The 21,312-nt window shown below is 46.1% G+C and overlaps 1 protein-coding gene across 1 annotated transcript in view; it reads right to left on the bottom strand.

Moving 5' to 3' along the window:
* Window positions 1-21,312, bottom strand: part of LOC117354948 (SCO-spondin-like) — a 441,431-nt gene that overhangs the window by 166,568 nt on the left and 253,551 nt on the right. The window contains 4 exon segments of the mRNA XM_033932909.1: window positions 7,710-7,880; window positions 14,133-14,179; window positions 17,854-18,106; window positions 20,986-21,156. Of these exon segments, the coding sequence (XP_033788800.1) occupies window positions 7,710-7,880; window positions 14,133-14,179; window positions 17,854-18,106; window positions 20,986-21,156 (642 nt within the window).

The following is a 21,312-nucleotide window of genomic DNA, read 5'->3' as shown; positions in this document are numbered from 1 at the left end:
CGTTACATTAACGGGTGCTAGAATATATGTATGTCTGTCTTTCATTCTTTCTTTCTCTCTCTCTCCCCTTGGCCGCTTTCTGTACATTAACGGGTGCTAGAATATATGTGTGTGTGTCTCTCTATTTCTTTCTCTCTCTCTCCTTAGCTGCTTTTTTTCTTTCTTTTTCTTTGGCTGTCCATCACCACCCCTTGCCTGCTCCCCCTGTCCATTCTCCCTTCCTTTTACCTCCCCTGTGCCCACCACCACCCCTTCACAGCTCTCCTTATGCAGCAGCAGCCCTTCTCCCTTTGTTTTACCTCCCTCCTGTCCAGCAGCACCTTCCTTCTCCCCCTGTCCAACATTAGGCCTCTGTTCCTTTTTCTTCACCCCCCCTGTCCATCAGCACCTATTTCCTTCTCCCCCTGTCCAGCAGTAGGCGTCCCTTCCTTTTTCTCCCCCCTCCTCCTTCTTATCCCTATGATACACTTACCTTGCTCTGCCTCTGATCAGAGGCTCCCGACAGCTGCCCAGTTGCACCCATTGGAAAAGTTCCCTCTGCGGCATCGCACACCCTTCCTGACGCGACTCCCGCTGTCTTTCTTTCTGTCTGTCTCTGTTCCTGGCCCCCTTTGTCTGTTTGTCTTTCTGTATATCTCCCTGCCCCTGTCTTTCTTCTTTTCATTCTGTCTCCCTTCCTCCCTCTGTCTGTCTGTCCAAAGCAGCATTCCTTCCCCCTCCATTTCCCTCCCCCCACACCAGTTCCCTGTGCACCTTCCCCTGTGTCTTTCTTCTTGTAGCGTTTCCTCTACCCCCTTTCCCTTCCCACAGTCACGACTACAAATGCGGGTCCGAGTCCTTTGCCGCCTCCCCCCCCCCTTCACTTCCCTTCCCTTCCCGCGGGCCCGACTGGCGATTTAAGCAGCGTGTCAGCACTCTTCACACGCTGCTTCGGGTCCTTCTACTGCCCTGATTTACTCTGGCACGTCCGGAGCAAATCAGGGCAGTAGAAGGGCCCGAATCAGCGTGTGAAGAGTGCTGACACGCTGCTTAAATCGCCAGTCGGGCCCGCGGTAAGGGAAGGGGGGGGGGGCGGCAAATGACTCGTGTCCCGGGCAGCGGAAAGTTGCAGGGCTCCTCGTTGGGGGCGCTGAGTGGCCGCGAACCCTCTCCTCCCAGACCCCCCCCCCAGAAGAACGGAGATCGGCGGCTACAGCCGCTGGCTTCGGCGTCTTCTATCCACTGCGGCCAACCCTAGCGGAAACAGGAAGTAGTCAGAGATGGCGGGCCGCAGTGGACAGAAGACAGCAAAGCCAGCGTTAGCGCAGTGTAGTGCTTTTCTCTTTATTTTTAGAAGCGGGTGAGCCGTCGAGAAGGAGGAGGTGGTGGTTTTGGCAGTGAGGAACAGAGATCGTTGGTGGCGCGAGATGGAGAGCAGGTGACGTAAAACCCGCGCATGCGCACTCGTGTTTCCGCGACGGTATCAGGGAACACGATTTTTTTAGTGCGCATGCGCGGCCTATCATTTTATTATATTAGATAACTATGTAATGAAATGTTATATTTAATGTGTTATATGGTAGTTAATCAAGTGTATATTTATAAGTTAATATGATTTTATCTAATACACTTGTTGTAATATGCAAAAATGAATAAAGAATTTAAAAAATAATATTAAAATAGTATACTGTGGAGGGGTTATCCCTCTAAGAAGACTATAATATGATGAAAAAATGTTTTTAATAAAATGACATTTATATTGCAGGGGACTTTTCTTGATACAGCCTTCGGGCGAAACATGTCGGAGTGACAGGTCCCTTCCCGAGATGAACAACAAAGCAAAAACCGCCCAAAAAATATAAGTTGAAAGCTTTTATATTGAAAAAAACATGTTGGTTTAACAAGGAGCACTTAAAGCACTTTAAATTCTTTATTCATTTTAAAACTGACAAACAAGTGATTAATATTAAAACATCAAAAATATAACCAACAAATATTCAGAATAAAGCTGCTAATAGTGGAAGGAAACAGGATGAAAGGCAATTACCATATTTGCCGGCGTATAAGACGACTTTTCAGTACCTTAAAATCCTCCCCAAAGTCGGGGGTCGTCTTATACGCCGGGTACTGTTTACATGCCCTTACTTTACATTAGAGAGCTGCACGGGAACGGGGACGACGGGAATCCCGCGGGACCCGCGGGTTCCCCCTTCGGGTCACGGGGATCCCGTGGGGACGCCCCTAGGGTCGCGGGGATCCCGTGGGGACGCCCCCTAGGGTCGCGGGGATCCCATGGGGACGCCTCCGAGGGTCGCGGGGCTCCTGCGGGGCTGGATGTACTCAGTCGCGCGGCTCTTCTTCTCCCTACCTTCTCTGCTTGCAGCACAGAGCCGAACGGAAGTCTTCCCGACGTCAGCGCTTACGTCGGAGGGGAGGGAGGGCTTAAACAAAGCTTAAACAAAGCCCTCCCTCCCTCCGACGTCAGCGCTGACGTCGGGAAGACTTCTGTTCGGCTCTGTGCTGCAGGCAGGGCAGGTAAGGAGAAGGAAAGTAGCCTCGCGGTTCGAGTGGCTACCAAGGGAGGGGGGCGGTCCGCCCCGCCCCGCCCCGGTTGCAGCACAGCCGGCCAGGTCCCCTTACTTTTGTGGCACTTCCCCGACCGACCGATAACAGCCCGGGTCCGACAATCCTCCCTGCCCTGTAGCCGCGAATCTAAATTACGTTCTTACAGCAGCTGTAAGAAGGTAATTTAGATTCGCGGTTAAGGGCAGGGAGGTTTGTCGGACCCGGGCTGTTGTCGGTCGGTCGGGGAAGTGCCACAAAAGTAAGGGGACCTGGCTGGCTGTGCTGCACCCGGGGCGGTAGAGAAGGAGGGGGGGGAGAAGGACACTGAAATGCCATGGTGAAGACAGGAGGGGGGGGAAGGACTCTGAAAGCACTTGAAGACAGAGGGGGGAGAAGGATGCTGAAAGCACATGGGGAAGACAAAGGGGTGGAGAAGGACGCTGAAAGGCCATGGGGAAGACAGAGAGGGAGAAGGACGCTGAAAGGACATGGGGAAGATGGGGGGGAGAAGGACATTGAAAGGAAATGAGGAAGAGAGAGTAGGGAGAAGACGCTGGCAGGGAAGAAGACAGATGCCAGACTATGGGGGGAGCGGAGAGAAGAAGATGGGTGCCAGACCAATTTGGAAGGGGGAAGAAAGGGAGAGGCACAGTAACAGAGCAAATGGAAGATGCAGAAGGAAGAGAGACAGTGGATGGAAGGAATTGAATGAGAACATGAGGAAAGCAGAAACCAGGCAACAAAGGTAGGAAAAGAATTCTATTTCTTTTTTTTTTTTGCTTCAGGATAAAGTAGTATATTAGTTGTGTTGATAAAAATTTATAAACATTAGAGGCTCTGGTAGAAACCCGTTTACAAAGTATGTATTCTTCCCAATTAATATTTTCAAATTAATAAAGTCTTTTTGCTTATTTGTAAATGGGTTTCTACCAGAGCCTTTAATTCAGTAGCATAATTAAATGAAATAACTATTTCTGAAGTTTATAGGGACGGGCGGGGATGGAGGGGATTCCTCGCGGGGACGGGTGGGGACGGAGGGGATTCCTCACGGGGACGGGTGGGGATGGAGGGATTCCTCACGGGGACGGGTGGGGACGGGTGGGATTCCTCGCGGGGATGGGTGGGGACGGGTGGGATTTCTGTCCCCGCGCAACTCTATATTTTACATGCCCTAACATCTCCTTCCTTACCTCCTTACGGTGCTTACGGTACTAGTAAACCTGCCGGGACATCAGCGGGGCCATGGCGGGACATCAGTGTGACAAGGGTGCCAGCTCCTTCATCCTGCGCAGCGGGAAGCAGCGGCGCTCTGGTCCCACCCCTTTTCTCTTTACTACGTCTCTCGCACATGCGGCCGTGTGTGGAGTCTAGCCCTTAAGGAAGTTGCGGGGGCGAACAGGAGGCTTTTGAAGGCTTTTAAAGGGAAACTGTCATGCCAGCAAACTTGCTAGGGACTTGCCCGGCACTTGCTCTCTCCCTCTATGTGTTATCTTCCTTCTATCATTGACAGTTTCAGTTTGGTTAACAGTTTAGAAAACAAATAGCATGGCAGCTCCCATGGGTTTATTGTTCTAGTTTATTGTTTATGCTTTAGTGAATTAATTAAAATTGTTGAAATAAATTCTGATGTTCTTTTAAGTTTTATTTGTTGTGCAGAAGGTGTGCGGAAGAAGGGATAGTCTTATATGGCGAGTATATAACAAACTCTATATTTTAACTGTAAAAGTTGGGGGGTCGTCTTATACGCCCAGTCGTCTTATACGCCGGCAAATACGGTAACTAACATGGAGAAAAAGACCTCAGTGTTTCAAGGAAACAACCAAGAAACTATATGTTCAGTTATAAACTGCCATACAAAACACATCCCAGGTCAAAAAACTCCATGGAAAAGATTCATAAAGATACAGTTTAAAATACACAAGTTAAACTGCAAAAAAAAAAAAAAACCAGCAAAAAAACTGTAAAAACTTGCACTTATCTTCCATTCATCTTCCACAAGCAGTGGAAATAAATATCCGTTGCTCCAATACGGAACCAGATACACTTTTCAAAGAATGAACTCAGTATTCCCGACAGGCCCTGTTTCGCATGTGGCTGCGTCAGGGGAATATCTTTAGAAAGAGAGCAACTGCTTCAAAAAATCTTCCACGGGAAGATGGGATGTGTTTTGTATGGCAGTTTATAACTGAACATATAGTTTCTTGGTTGTTTCCTTGAAACACTGAGGTCTTTTTCTCCATGTTAGTTACTTGCCTTTCAGCCTGTTTCCTTCCACTATTAGCAGCTTTATTCTGAATATTTGTTGGTTATTTTTTTGATTTTTTTGGATATTCAGCTTGTATACTTTTTTATAATATTAAAACATTACATTACTAAAAAAATATATAGCACTTCACATTCTTATACATATAATCCCTTAAAGTAGAAATTGTAACCCTTTCCCCCCTACCCAACAATTCTTCAATTCTTTTTTAAAATGGAAAGAGCAATTGCTGTACAGAAAGGTAATTATAACAACTTTATAAAGATCTGGGGGGTCATTAGAGAATTATTGTAATGAATGAACATTGTTTTCCTTTCTGATGAATACATGTATTTTATTGGGGGGAGGGGGAAATTGGATGATTAATATTTTTATTTAATGATTGGATTTCTGTATGTATTATGAAAATTTTCACTTAAAGCACTTTAAAGAAAATATAAACGGGTCTAATGAGGAGGGAGTGCCAAAAAAGTATTTTAAAACTGTACGTTCTTAAGAATTTAGGGAGAGTCGGATGGCAGTAGCGGCACTGGGGGGGGGGATCCTTGATGAAGCAAGTTCATTGCGAAACATGTCGGATCCGCAGCTCCCAGGTCCGATCAAAGTTGAGATGAATTTAAGTATAAAATTCATCGTTTGAAACATATTTATATTTTGGGATACTGAAGATGAATGGTTGAAATATTTGAAAAGAGTAAAAAGAATAAATAACGTATCTGTAAAAAGTAGAGATGAATTAAGGCCAGTGAGGAATATATTACACCGTAATTCCTGTCAGATACAAATTCATTATCAAGGGCGGAGGAGGTGTTTCTGAGGCCTTTATTCTTACAGAAGAATATATATTTATACACTTACAGAGTTTTATACAATAAAATAATAAGAATTGAGCTAAATCAAATGATTTGATACTCGGATGTTGGACTGAGAAAAAAAGTATTTTAGCCGTTGAAAACACTTCTGAAGACCTAAAAATGTTCTTTAAAAAAAAAAAAAAGATCGAAGATTTATAGGACACTGTTTTTGGGATGCTATATGAATGAACTACTGTATTAAAAATCTGGCTGCATCCAGGACCACTCAATTGAGGAGGAAAGAATTTCTAAAATTGAAGGATAGAGTTTTGGCCCTGGAGGCATCCTTTTACCTGAAATTTCCCTGTAAATGTTTGGTTAAATTACAAGATATTGAGTATGCTTTTTGGGATCCTATACAACTACAACAATTTTTAGTTGCAAGAGAAAAGAAATGAGATTTGTTTCATCTAGCTGAGAATATGAGGAGAATTAACTCAAATTAATATCCCATTTTAAGGAATGATTCAAGGTTCTCTAGAGTGAACCGAGAATTATTGTCCTTTATTTTCTTGAATTTATTTGATGAGAAATAGTAAAATGTGCTCCCCATTAATGTGGGCTTAAAAGGAATTATGTATGTATGATTTGATTATGTATTGCTTTATGTGATTTTCCTTTTTTCCTTTGGAATTGCTGGATATTGTAAAGTATTCAAAATTATAAATTTAAAAAAAAAAAAATCTGGCTGCAGGGGAGAATCATCTATCTTCTTCTCCAAAAGCAACAAGCCACAACAGACTCTTAGTGAAGCTAAGATGATTTTCCACTAAAGATAAGTAATGTGGTTAATTCAATCTTGTATATTTTATAAGATTGATCACCTGTACGTCCTGACGTGTGAGATATTTCTTCTTGACATAACCAGCATTGTTCTGATGAGAATATTTAAGCACTAGTTGCTAAATTACTTCCTAGTCTCTCAATGCATTGTAAACAACTCAGGGATTTCATTGCATTGCACAAGGCTTTTGTTTAGTGAAATATTATAAGAGGAGGTTTTTTTTATGCCAGTGATTACATTTACCCCCTATAAAGCCTCCTTTTTATCTACAATTTCAATATATTGTTGGGCTGGAGGAGGGGATATGAGGCTTTTTCCTACCTCGTGATAATTTTCACAATATAAGAACATAAGAAGTTGCCCCCGCTGAGTCAGACCAGAGGTCCATCTTGCTCAGCGGTCTGCTCCCGCAGCGGCCCATCAGGCCTAGTGCCTGAACAGTGGTCCCTGATTAATTTTGTAACTTACCTCTAATCCCATCCCTATAATCTACCTCTACTCTTATCTGTACCCCTCAATTCCTTTGTCTTCCAAGTACCTATCCAAAGCTTCTTTGAACCCCTGTAGCGTGCTCCTGTTTATCACATCCTCTGGTAGCGCGTTCCATGTATCCACCACCCTCTGTGTGAAAAAGAACTTCCTGGCGTTTGTTCTAAACCTCTCCCCTTTCAATTTCTCTGAGTGCCCCCTTGTACTTATTGATCCCCTTAATTTGAAAAATCTGTCCCTGTCTATTTTTTCTATGCCCTTCATGATCTTGAAGGTTTCTATCATGTCTCCTCTAAGTCTCCGCTTTTCCAGGGAGAAAAGCCCTAGCTTTTTCAGTCTGTCAATATATGAGAGGTCCTCCATGCCCTTTATTAGCTTAGTTGCTCTTCTCTGGACCCTCTCAAGTACCTCCATGTACCTCCTGTTAATCCCTGTTTTGTTTCCATTCATTTTTTGGGAGATTATTTGTGAATTACTCCGTAGCACTTACATGGTATGTGTGTTTGCTGTGCTGCAAAACGTTTTGAGAGTGTGGTTGTATTCAATACCTTATCCACCATGGACCCCTGATGAAGGCGTGTTATCCGAAACATGGACCTTGTCGGGTCCCTTGGTTGGTAATAAGGTTGTAGATTTATTGACGGTATAATAAACCATGCCTGCATCCTGTACATAATCTGCAGTTTTTGTTTTGGTTTTTTTTCCAAGAAAAGAGTCAACCATTGACCAGAAAAGGAAGAGAGAGCAGGAGGAAAGGCCGGCCGCTAGCACTTACTTCGACAAGGCTGGAGGCTACAGAAGTCAATGTCAACACTGGGGCCCGCGCAATCACGACCTCCGAACACAGCGGGGGGGTTTGTACCGGAGCGGTACCTGCGCCGTGTCCCCACATTGCAACTCCTGCTGCAGGAACTCCACCACGTCCAGCCGCTCCAGCCGCAATCCACTGCAAAAGATCAGACGGTGAGAGCTGAGAAGAGACTGCGCCATATCGCTTGCAGGTAGGGAAAGAGAAACAGTGACCGTTGAACGGCTGCAGGGAAGGAAGAGAGAATCCAGACCGTGGGCAGACGGAGCGAGGCCTTAACGGTTGGGGAACAGAATAATCGATGCTTTGTAACAGAAGGCACAGTTGTCTACTGTAGCAGGGACAGCGGGCAGATATTCTCACACGTGGGCTCCGTGGATGACGTCACCCACGTGTGGGGATATGCCGCCCGCTTGTCCTGGGATAAGGCAGAGCGTTACAGAATAAATCAATCTGAAGGTTTCCTAAATGTCCCAACAAGAGAACCCGTGATTGAAACAGAAAAAACTGTTGCTGTTTAGAGATAAGTGACTATGGGGTCCTTTCACTATGGACGCTTTAGCATTTAGCGTGCAATAAAGCGGCCAGCTCGCCTTAGGAAAAGGACCCCTTTGTATTTGAAACATGTGATAAGAGGTCCATAGTACATCACATGTATACTTAGAACTGAAATACTACAGTGGAGAGTGGCAGTTGAAGTTTAAAAACATATAATAACATAACTTATAAGATAACATAATATAACATAACTTTATTTTTGTATACCGCCACAATCAAAAGAATTCTAGGCGGTTTACACAAGAGAGAAAAACTGGACAATCAACGAAGTACAATATTAAAATGAGAATACAGCATATTAACTAAAAAGACAATAAAAGTTTTAAGTACAGCAGTAAAATTATTATCTAATATAATAAAGAGCTAGCCGCACATGCGCACTCCTATTTGCGTGTTCTGTGCGCTGTAGGTCTGTGGCCTAAGGAGTGCGCATGTGCGCTAATACATCACCAGCCTATCGCCTCCACAAGCCGGACCGCAGCCAGACGACGTTCTCCGTTTCTCCTGCCGCCGCCGCCGATCTCCGTTTCTCCTTTGCCACCCACCCCCTTCTCTTCCCGCGGGCCCGAATGGCGATTCCAGCAGCGTGTACATCAGTCTCCACACGCTGCTTCGGGCCCTTCTACTGCCCTGATTTGCTCTGCCGCGTCTCTGATGATGTCATCAGGGACGTGCCAGAGTAAATCAGGGCAGTAGAAGGGCCCGAAGCAGCGTGTGGAGACTGATAAAAGCGCTGCTGGAATCACCACCTTTGTAGTCCGGCCCGCGGGAAGGGGAAGGGAAAGGGGGGGGTAGAAGAAACGCTAATGCTGCTGCACAGGGAACTGGTGGGGGGGGGGGAGGGAAATGGAGGGGAAGGGAATGCTGCTTTGGACGGACAGACAGACAGAGAGAGGAAGGGAAACACAAAGAAAATAAGAAATACACAGGGGCAGGTGCACAGGGAACTGGTGTGGGGGGAGGGAAATGGAGGGGGATGGAATGCTGCTTTGGACAGACAGAGAGAGGAAGGGAAACACAAAGAAAATAAGAAAGACACAGGGGCAGGTGCACAGGGAACTGGTGTGGGGGGAGGGGGATGGAATGCTGCTTTGGACAGACAGACAGAGGGAGGAAGGGAGACAGAAAGGAAAGAAGAAAGACACAGGGTCAGGGAGATACACAGAAAGACAGACAGGCAAAGGGGGCCAGGGACAGAGACAGACAGAAAGGACAGCGGGAGCCGCGTCAGGAGGGGTGCGTGATGCGGCAGTGGGAACTTTTCCAATGGGTGCAACTGGGCAGCTGTCGGGAACCTCTGATCAGGGGCAGAGCAAGGTAAGAGTATCATAGGGATAAGAAGGAGGAGGGAGGATAAAAAAGGAAGGGATGCCTACTGCTGGACAGGGGGAGAAGGAAAGAGATGCTGATGTACAGGGGAGGTGAAGAAAAAGGAACGGAGGACTAATGTTGGACAGGGGGAGAAGGAAAGAGGTGCTGCTGGACAGGGGGGAGGTAAAACAAAGGGAGAAGGGCTGCTGCTGCATAAGGAGAGCAGTGAAGGGGTGGTGGTGGACACAGTGGAGGTAAAAGGAAGGGAAAATGGACAGGGGGAGCAGGCAAGGGGTGGTGATGGACAGCCAAGGAAAAAGAAAGGCAGAAAGAAAGAAAGCGGCTAAGGAGAGAGAGAGAAAAAAAGACAGACACACACACATATGTTCTAGCACCCGTTAATGTAACGGGCTTAAAGACTAGTATTAAGAATAAAAACATTGAATTAAGAGATAAATTTATCAAATAATACTGTCTTAATTTCTTTTTGGAAGGCGCCGTAAGATAACATGGCTCCGCTAATATAGTATCCCAACCAGGGCTGTTATTTACTTGCTTGAAATGCTAGCATCCTGTCCAAAAAAGACCTAACTTTACAGCCTAAAATCTTCAGGTATGCAAATAAGTTACAATTCCTGGTTTCCCTCTCGGGATTATATAGCATGAATGAGACAACAGGTAGGTAGGGGCCAATCCCCAAACCAACTTGAAACAAAAACATGCGAATTTGAACCTTACTCGTGCTTCCACTGGCAACCAGTGTAATAGTCGATAATAGGGGCTGATATGATCGCTTTTCTTCAGCCCAAATATCAGGCGAACAGCCGTATTCTATACTATTCTCAGTTTTCTCATAACTTTCTTTGGTGCGCCCAAGTAAACAATATTACGGTAATTCAGAATGGTTTTACATGAATTTATTCAGGTACTCAAGCATTTTTCCTTGTCTGTCCTGGTGGGCTTACAATCTATCTAATGTACCTGGGGCAATGGGGGGATTAAGTGACTTGCCCGAGGTCACAAGGAGTAGCATGGGTTTGAACCCACAACCTCAGGGTGCTGAGGCTGTAGCTTTAACCACTGCTCCACTCTAGAAATTAAAATGCAGCAAAAGTGAACCAAATCTAGGACAATCAAGCCATTGTGACATCACTGATGAGGTTGGCTCTTAGGCATTGGTGGAATGAGGCGTTATGATGTCACATATCAGCTCTGGTTCTCAGAGGCTGAAGCTTTTCAGACTTGTTATTTCCAATTTTCTATACTAACATAGTAGATGACGGCAGATACAGATCCAAATGGTCCATCCAGTCTGCCCAACTTGATTCAATTTAAATTTTTTCTTAGCTATTTCTGGGCAAGAATCCAAAGCTCTACCTGGTACTATGCGGTTCACATGATTTTATTCAGCCATTCAAGCGTTTTCCCCTATCTCTCCTGGTGGGCTCACAATCTATCTAATGTACCTGGGGCAATGGGGGGGATTAAGTGACTTGCCCCAGGGTCACAAGGAGCAACGTGGGTTTGAACCCACAACCTCAGGGTGCTGAGGCTGTAGCTTTAACCACTGCGCCACTCTAGAAATCAAAAAGTGAGCCCAATATAGGACAATCAAGCCACTGTGACATCACTGATGAGGTTGGCTTTAAAAAAAAAGCTCTTCAGATTGCCTTTAAAATGGTTTAAGTCATTTTCATCTCTAAGATACTGGGGTAGGGCATTCCACAATTGTGGAGCCATTACAGAAAAAATGTAATGACGACGGGTTCCAATAATTTTCAGTGAGGGAACTGCTAAAAGTTTTTGGCTAATGGACCTAAAGGAACGAGATATCCTATGCGGAATAAGTAGTTTATTAATGAATTGAGGTTCATTTGAAGATAGAGTTTGAAAGGCTAAAAGTAAGATTTTAAAGGTAATGCGATGACTGACAGGGAGCCAATGAGATTCGATCAAAAGTGGGTGTAACGTGATCGTATTTTTTTCGGTTATGTATCAGTTTAATGGCAGTATTTTGCACTATCTGGAGACGCCTCTTTTCTTTTTGGGTGATATTTATTAATAAAGAATTGCAGTAATCAACGAGTAATCACTTGGGGAATAGGGAACACCTGGAACAAATTAAAAGTAGAAGTTATTGCTACATCGCACTTATTTCACCAGGGACCGAGGAGTAAGAGCGGGTCTTTGGGACTCGGATGTCTGTGTTAAATGCAAGCATATGCGTGGCACCCTTGTGCATATGTTTATACAATGTCCGGTATTGGGCACTTATTGGACCGGGGTGCTGGATTTCCTGGCCCGCATAGTGGAAGTGCCCTTTAAATGGTCTTATTTACTTATTGTGTTGGGCTGTGAGGGGGAGGTGCTTGATCAGGGCTTGGGATTGGAACACTGGCGTTTCTTGTACACTGCGCTGTTGGTTGCCAAGCGTGGGGTGCTTCGCCTGTGGATAGATGCTGGCGCACCTGAAGTGCTGGGATGGAAGCGCTCCCTGGCTGAGGTGGCCAGATGGAAGCTCCGCAGTTGTCAGGGGCTGCTGTCTGCGTCTCGCCGCATATATCGTTCTCTTTGGGATGCCACCTTGTTGGAGGTTGGCTCTTTATGATTGTTTCTGGTTAGCGCCTATTTACTTCCGTAGACAGAGGGGGGGGGGGTATTTGTGGGTTCCGTGTATGCGTGGTTGTTTGTGGCTTGGCTGTTGGTATGGATGTGCTGTCTGGTTGCTGGGATTTTGGGGGATGTTGTCTTTTTCTTTATGTTGAAAACTACTGAAAGGTACTGACCAGCTTCTATTGTCTCTACTGTTCTTGTTGGGGATTTATGCTACAGCTGTCTTCTGGGCTTGTGCTCACTGGGGTACTGTGGGGTTTGTACCTCCTCCCTTTGGGCTGGGGGTTCCACGTTTGTTTTCCTGTTTCTTTGCCCTGTATGCTTCATGTTCCCTATTGCATTATTGTGGTTGCTCAGTCTTTTCTGCTCAATAAAAATTATTTCAAACAAAAAAAAGTAGAAATTACTGTCCAGAGGGGGCAATCTGTTATTACAAAAGGCCTCTTTGTTGGCCCGGAAGTGTATTCTTTTCTTGTGGCGCCAAGCTGAAGTGCCAACCCTTACTATGTGGGGGAATGAACTGTTTACTCTTTTGAAATTTGAATACCTGGATGTTCGGAGGGGTGGTCCTGGGCCTTGGAGGAAATTTAGGAGAATTTGGGCTCCAATTTGGAAGGGATTGTCCCCTAGAGCTCGCAGTTCTTTATTGAACTTTTGACACTGGAGTGCTGAGGGGGGGGGAGGCTGGGGGGAGGCGGGGAGGGGGGGGTTCAGTGGGATGGGCTAGGTTTCTGTGGGTCTTCGTGAAGGAATGACACGTCAGACCCGATTGTTTCTGTATTTTATTGTCAGTGGTTGTCGGTGGTGATTTGTATTTTATAACCAAAAAATTTAATAAAAATGATTCTTCAAAAAAAAAAAAAAAAGTAGAAGTTAAAGAAGCTGAAAGAGTGGCAGAATTCAAGCAGGTGCGGGATAGACAAAAAGGGGCGCCGAGGGTAGGGTTACCAGACCGTCCGGATTTCACCGGACACTTCCTCCTTTTGAGGACACGTCCGGGGATCCGGACGGCTTTTCAAAAACCCAGCACTTTGTCCGGGTTTTGGAAAGCCTCCCTCAGAATCGCCGTCGGGCAGGAGGGCAAAGCGTGTGATGTCATCGCGCTGCATATGTGCATGAGCGGATGCCCTGCTGCCTGACCAGAGCAGGCATCAGGGGCGGGGTTTTGGTGGAACTGGGCGGGCCTGGGGGGGCGGGTCTAAGGAGTCCGGATTTTCCAAACAGAAAATCTGGTAACCCTGAGTGGCAGAGGGAGGGAAAAGACCGCAGATCAATAAGACCTCCCAAGGAGGACCGGTGGGCCAAATGGTCCTTTTCTGCTCAAATCTTCCATGGTTCTCAGAAAGAGGACAAGAATGGTAACAGCTGAAGTGTGAACGTGTACTTTTAGCTCACAAACAAAAAGGAGATAGAGAGAAGGTAGAATAGAGAAAGCCAGGGACAGCTTAGACATGATGGCCTAACCCAGGGATAGGCAATTCCGGTCCTCGAGAGCCGGAGCCAGGTCAGGTTTTCAGGATCTCCACCATGAATATGTACGAGATGGATTTGCATGCACTGCCTCCTTGAGATGCAAATCTATCTCATGCAAATTTATTGTGGATATCCTGAAAACCTGACCTGGCTCCGGCTCTCGAGGACCGGAATCGCCTACCCCTGGCCTAGTGGTTTTATTAATGCTATTGTGGAATTGCCTACCCCTGGCCTAACAAAATTAATGTAACAAAAGAGGACAATTGTCCCTGTGGCAGTGTCACTCCTGTAATACTAAACTCTGCCACAGCCAGGCCTGCTACAGTCTTGCTTGCACCATGGCTGCGGAAGCCAGGCGGCCACACCTCAGGGGCATCTCCCTCCTGACTACTGACAAGAATCAGATCTTCACAAAAATATTAAACTGTGAGTTACCTGGACAGGGCTCGGTCCCACATACCATCTCTCCAGAAATGCAGGTACTGAAATGGCAAGAAAAGAGAATAACTCAGTTCCTTCTAGTCTAAAGGAAAAAAAAAAAAAGCTAGTCAGACTCTCTTCAGAATATAATAATACTGAGAGATATTTATTCCCCTGTGTAATAAACCACCTTTTCTTGAAACCCAACTATTAAAATAAAATATTACAACATATACCGTATATACTCAAATATAAACCAAGATTTTTGCCCAAAATATGAGGGGGGGGTGGAGTTTCTCAGTTTATTTTCAAGTCTATCCACCTAGTTGCATCCCTTCTTTTCTACCTGGAACTGATGGTTCCCCTGCCATCAGCCCCCCCACCAGCAATTTCCTCGCTGTCAGCGCACTCCTCCTTCCCTCTTTATCCCACCCCAAAGAGGCATAGTCTATCCCCCTCCTAGTCCCAGGCCTACCGTGCTTTCCTGGTGGTCCAACAGGGCATTGGGGCAGCAGCGATTTTCACTCACTCCTGCCCGTGCTCTCTCGGCACTGAAAATGGCCACCAAGACCTCCAGCGGCAGCCTCGCGAGACTGAGCCACTTCTTGGGACACACCTAGCCAGTCGGGTTCTCAGGATATCCCTAATGAATATGCATGAGCTGCATTTGCACATAATGAAGGCAGTGCATGCAAATCTAGCTCCATGCATATTCATTAGAGAAATCCTGAAAACCCGACTGGCTAGGTGTGTCCTGAGGGCTGGCTTGAGAACCCCTGCTCAGCTATAAGCTTCGGGGTCAAGACCACCACTTCGTCACAGGGGTACTACGCTAATGGCAGCACCCCATGCTTATATCAAGTTGTCTTCTCCAGTTTCTCAAATAATTTCATTTGGCAGGGCCAGTTGCCTTGGGGAGGGGGAGGGGCAACATCTAAGGAACAGCAAAGAGAGCTGCCATCAAAACAAAACGCAACGAACCAATAGTGTTCTTTTACCCAAAGGGGGAAGGGGGGTCAGCAAATTTCAAACAGTTCATTTTACTTAAGGCAATTGGAAGAATTGGAAGAGGCTTAACTATAGGTTTTGGTGGAATTCATTGTGTCATATGTATAAAATGGAAAGAACATTAGCCGTTCAGAAAGGGAATTTTAAGACATTTCAGAAGATTTGGGAGCCATTAGCAAAATACTGTAACGTCTAATCATTGTTTTCCCCTCTAAACATGCACATCCGTGAGGGGGGAGGTTTGATAGGATAATAAATTTAGATATATTGAATTGAGGGTCATTATAGAAATTATATATGTCGGTCATTGTGACTGTTTAGGTGGGAGGGGGGATTAATTCTGAAATAGATATTAATAGAATATTAAGTGTGGTATCGAAGGAAAAATGTTGTATTTATTGTTACACTTATTGTAAGATTTGAAAATAAAAAAGAATTGGAAAAAAAAAAAAATTATCCTTAATGGAGATAATTCTATAAGGAACCGCCTAGCATAGGGCACTATTTTAGTCATATATGAGCAATAAGGCCTGGATTCAGTGTATGGCGCCAAGAAACCAAAGTTATGTGCTTCACATAGGAAAGAACTTACCCTCTCTTTTACTAAGGTGTGATAACCGATTAGCGTGCGCTAATCGCTAATGGGTCCATAGACTAACACGCTTGCGTTAGCGTTTGGCGCGCGCTAAATCGATTAGCGCACCTTAGTAAAAGAGGGCCTTAGTTCACTGGAGCTGGACAGCTCAGGAAAATAGCGTCAATAATCAATTCACCTATTATAATCCAAAATCAATTAAATCTGAAACTCCTCGTATCTTCTCATCTCTTCACGTAAAGAGGGGCCACCCGTAGAACCTATGGCAGAAGTCTGGGGGGGTAGGAGGGAGGGAGATTATCAGTCCTTTGTGGAAGAAAGAAGGGGGGGGATGGGATTTGATACTATCTTCCTGTGGCTACCGTCAAAGCGAGGCAACGGAGGGTAAAGTGACTTGACGCCAAAACAGAAGACCAAAAAACCTCCGCAAACCAAATCCAACACCACACAGTCAGGATGGCAATGAGCACGTATAAATGGATGACGCTATAATACTCAAAACTGTCTTCCATCTAGAGGTTTGTTTGTTTTTTTTTGCTTCCTATCCACGAGTCTTAGGGCTCCTTTTACGAAGGTGCGCTAGGGTTTTTAGCGCACGCACAAAATTACCGTGCGCTATAACCGAAGGAGGCGGTAGTGGCTAACATCACTGATGAGGTTGGCTCTGAGGCACTGTGGAATGAGGCATTATGACATCACAATCTCAGCTCTGGAATGTTGCTCTTATTGGGGTTCCGGAATCTTGCTATTCTTTGAGATGCTGAAATGTTGCTACTCCTTGGGTTTTGGCCAGGTACTAGGGTCCTGGATTGGCCACCGTGACAACGGGCTACTGGGCTTCATGGACTATTGGTCTGACCCAGTATGGCTGTGCCAAGTATAGGACAATAAAGCCATTGTAACATCACTGATGAGGTTGGCTCTGAGGTACTGTGGAATGAGGCATTATGACATCACAATCTCAGCTCTGGAATGTTGCTCTCACTGGGGTTCCAGAATCTTGCTATTCTTGGAGATGCTGGAATGTTGCTACTCAACTAGGGACCTGGATTGGCCACCATGAGAACGGGCTACTGGGCTTGATGGACCGTTGGTATGACCCAGTAAGGCTAATCTTATCTAAGCACCTTAAATATACCTGTAATAAGTCCCAGCAGTGGCGTAGCGAGGGTGAACATCACCCAGGGTGGTGATGCCCCTCTCCCGCCCTCCCCCGTCACGCACGCACCCCTTCCCTGTACCTTTTTAACTTCGGCGCAAGCAGCCTCCAACTTGCTGCCTGCGCCGGCTTCGGCACTCTCTCTGACATCACTTTCTAGGCACGGGTCCCAGAAGTGATGTCAGAGAGAGCGCTGAAGCTGACGCAGGAAGCAAATCGGTGGCTACTCGTGCTGAAATTAAAAATGGAAGGGGAAAGGGAGGGGGCATGCACGCACAGGGGGAGGAGTGGGGAGTGGGAAGTGGGGGGAGCGGAGAGGAGGAAGGGTGCTAGCGCCCCGATCATGATCACGCCTGTGGCGGACACCCCCCACCCCACCCCACCCCCCGCATCCCCTTACTACGCCGGTTCATAATCAGTGAAGCGCAAGATGCCAGCGCGCTGACAATCCAGCGCCGACAATTCGGCGCAAGACAGAAGCGCGCGGGGGAAAAAGTAATTTTTAAAGAGCTCCGACGGGGGGGTTGGGGTGGCAACCCCCCCCCCCCCACTTTATTGGTTAGTGTTCGCGCTGCTGTTGGAGGGGAGTTCGGGGGGTTAGAAACCTCCATTATAGCAAAAATGGAACTTTTCTGATTTTTTTCGGGAAAAGTTCTGTTTTCTCTATAATGTGGGGGGGTTTCACCCCCCACAACCCCCCCGCAACGTCAGCGCAAACACTAACCAATAAAGTGGCGGGGTTGCCACCCCAAAGCCCCCTTCGGAGCTCTTTAAAAATTATTTTTCCCCTGTCTTGCGCCGAATTGTTGGCGCTGGATTGTCGACGCGCTGGCGTCTGGCGCACGATTATCCCGTCACCTACTATGCCACTGAGTCCCAGACACTGCTGTGCTGAGAGCTGAGAATTCAGAAGCTCCCAGTGTGACTTCTCCAGTGCGGATCTGCCTCCCAGCACAGGATTATTGAACACTTACCAGTTATTGCAGGCGTCCAGCGCAGTGGTGTCCCCCGGCTCGTAGAGCTCACCCTGATAGTAACACAAGCACTGGTTTGGCGGTACGCAGCTGCTGTTCTGCAGGAAAAGCCCCTCGGGGCAGTAGCAGCCGTCGTAACACGTAGCAGCGCACTCCACACTGGCGGCTCGGTCCAAGCAGAGCCGAGGGCAGGCCCCTCGACCGCTGCGGCACTCCTCCGCCGTCTGGAAGATCATGTCCTCGGGACACAGTTCTGCAAAAAGCGATTAACAGTTAGTCCGATGCGGCCTCAATGACAAAGACCCCACATCCTCACTCCAAATGTTCCAACCAATAGCTTCCCTGTCATCTTCTGGAAATGACTGGAATCTCTTCCTTTTGTAGTCCGCCTAGAACCGCAAGGTATACACTGGTGTATTGCCCCCAGTCCGTCACTGCAGTGACTAGGCGATGTGAGTTACTACTACTCTTCTCCCTCCGTATTCACTGTGATAGGGGATTAACAGAACCGCAAATACTGAAAAACCGCGAATAACTTTTTCATATGTTATTCACTGTTTTCTATTAAAAACCTTCGTGAATATGGTGAAACCGCGAATCACATGGTGGGAGACCCGGCCTGTTCCTGAAGAACAGGCAAAACACAGGGTTTTTTAAATTTTTAATCAAATGTAGCTTATCCTTGTATTCTTTATGTATTTTTAAATAATTATGGATAAGATTGTACGTTTATTGTTTTAAATGGTTTTTATTTGTCCCCCCAAATTATTATTGTTATACGCATTGAAATTACTTGATATTGCGTTCAAATCAAAACTTTAATAAACTTGAAACTTGAAGAAAGTGCTGGGAATCAGCGATTTTCTCTGTAAACGCTTGGAATCAGCAATTTCTCTATGCAAGCTGATGTAATTTGGGGGGAGGAGCCAGCAAGCTAAAAACTGTGAATAATCGAAACCGCGAATGCTGAAACCGCGAAGACGGAGGGAGAAGTGTACTACTAGTACTTAATTCTAATCTAATCAGAATTTCTGAATCGCACTTATCCAGCACAGGTTCAAGGCAATTTACAAGGTAAGAGGTCCATGCAGGGACACGGGGAAGGTAGAGGAAGGTTTCATGGTTGCAAGAAGCTACCCAGAGAGTGCAGGACAGAATTGTTGCTACGGGGGCCAAAGAGGCCGGGGGAAGAGGAGATATAATATCATAGAGGCGTATTGAGTACAGTTGTAGGGAAGGGACGGTTACAGGTTTACCTTTGTATTACAGGACATGTAAATGGGCAAGAGGGCAAGGATTGGAGGTTAGGCAGAGTTACTGTGCAGCGAGAAATTTATCAAACAAGTATGACTTTTAATCTTTTCCTGAAGGTGAGGTGGTTCAGTTCCATTCTATAGTGCTTATAGACCAGACATGGGCAACTCCGGTCCTCGAGGGCCGGAATCCAGTCGGGTTTTCAGGATTTCCCCAATGAAAGAAATCCTGAAAACCCGATTGGATTCCGGCCCTCGAGGACTGGAGTTGCCCATGCCTGTGCTAGACGTATGCAGCCCTGTACATTAAACATGTAGGGAGACAATCCCTGCTCAATAGAGCTTATAATCTAATTAAAACAAACAGGATAAATAAGGGCTAGGGAATTTCTCGCAGAGAGAATGATAAAACAGACATGGGGTGGGAGTTAAGAGTTAAAAGCAGCCTCGAAAAAAGTGGGCTTTTAGCCTAGATTTGAAAACTGCCAGAAGATGGAGCTTGACGTACTGACTCAGGCAGTCTGTTCCAGGCATCCTGTGCAGCAAGATAGCAGGGACGGAGTCTGGAGTTGGCAGGCAGTAGAGGAGAAGGGTAGAGATAGCCAAAGAAGGGATATAAAACAGGGAAGGAAGCTCCAGATTCTGGAAGCACAAAATTAAAAAATGGTTTTGGTGCTCGTCATGGATTCTTATATAGTGAGGTAGATAGAGCCAAACTACTTGAAAAATCTGCCTTCATAGACAACGGCGCGAAAGACAAAAGCGTGCGCCGACAATTGAGCGCAGCGCACGCCGCCGCGCCGCTCTAAATTACAGTTTTTAGGGGCTCCGACGGGAGTTTTGTTGGGGAACCCCCCCAGTTTACTTAATAGACATCGCGCCGGCGTTATGGGGGGTTTGGGGGGTTGTAACCCTCCACATTTTACTGTAAACTGAACTTTTTCCCTAAAAACTGGGAAAAAGTGAAGTTTTCAGTAAAATGTGGGGGGTTACAACCCCCCACAACGCCCCCACAACACGGCGCGATGTCTATTAAGTAAAGTGTGGGGGGGGTTCCCCCCCGCGCCCCCCCCGTCGGAGCGCTAAAAACAGTAATTTAGAGCGGCGCAGCGGCATGCGCTGCGCTCAATTGTCTGGGCGCGCCTTTGTCCCGGTGCGCTTTTGACTTGACACCAAAGCAGGGGTGTCAAAATCCCTCCTCAAGGGCCGCAATCCAGTCGGGTTTTCAGGATTTCCCCAATGAATATGCCTGAGATCTATTTGCATGCACTGCTTTCATTGTATGCTAATAGATCTCATGCATATTCATATTGGGGAAATCCTGAAAACCCGACTGGATTACGGCCCTCGAGGAGGGACTTTGACACACCTGATGTAAAGGCAGGGAGGAAGGAAAAGCATGGATTTCCTGCACCCCCACCTCTCATGAGTGCATCCTCACTGATACATTACTGGCTTGGCTGTGAGCGATCAGATTTAAATTTTACAGTATCCTTTTTAACTCCCTTAAGGAACTAAGCAGCAACGAGCCCTTTCCTTTTGTTTTTTTTTTTCCTTATTTGTCTTTCGTTCCTATCCAAATTGTATTTCTAACCCTATTTCCTATTGTCTCCCGTTTGTCTGTCTCATTTATCCCTTTTTAATATGCCAATTATTAGTTGATGTTTCTTTGTCATTTGTTTTTTTTTTTGTAAGTATTAATGGTATTGTTAATGGCATTTTTATTATGTTCATGCTCTTTTTTTATATATATTGTAAACTCGCTTAGAAATTAGATAAGCGATTAAATCAAATTTTAATAAAACCTTGAAACCCAGATGTCAGTGGTGGGTTGTGCGTTACAGCCCCGAGTATGAAGGATTTTAGGATTCTCGCTCACCTTTGCAGGGATGAGTGTTACAGTCTCGGGTTTGGATCAGCGGGCCTTTGCAGTCCAGTCCTCCATGAGATGGGTTGGGGCTGGAACAGGTCCGGTTGCGGGTCTGAACACCAGAATCACAGGCTGCTGTGCACTCGGACCAAGGCATCCAGGGAGTCCATCCACCTTCCACTGAGAAGAGAGGGGGAAGAGAGGGGGAAAAAACAAGGCCGTACAGGGATGCAGTAAAATGCGGAAAAGATAAACAGTTAAAGAAGATAAAATAGAGCAGGAGAGGGCACCGGAAGGACAGCAAGGACGAAAAAGAATAGAAATAGGACATATGTA

The sequence above is a fragment of the Geotrypetes seraphini genome, chromosome 2 (assembly GCF_902459505.1).
Source record: "Geotrypetes seraphini chromosome 2, aGeoSer1.1, whole genome shotgun sequence".
NCBI lineage: Eukaryota > Metazoa > Chordata > Amphibia > Gymnophiona > Dermophiidae > Geotrypetes > Geotrypetes seraphini.
Note: the sequence above shows the minus strand (reverse complement) of the source record. Positions and strands in the feature narration are given on the sequence as shown.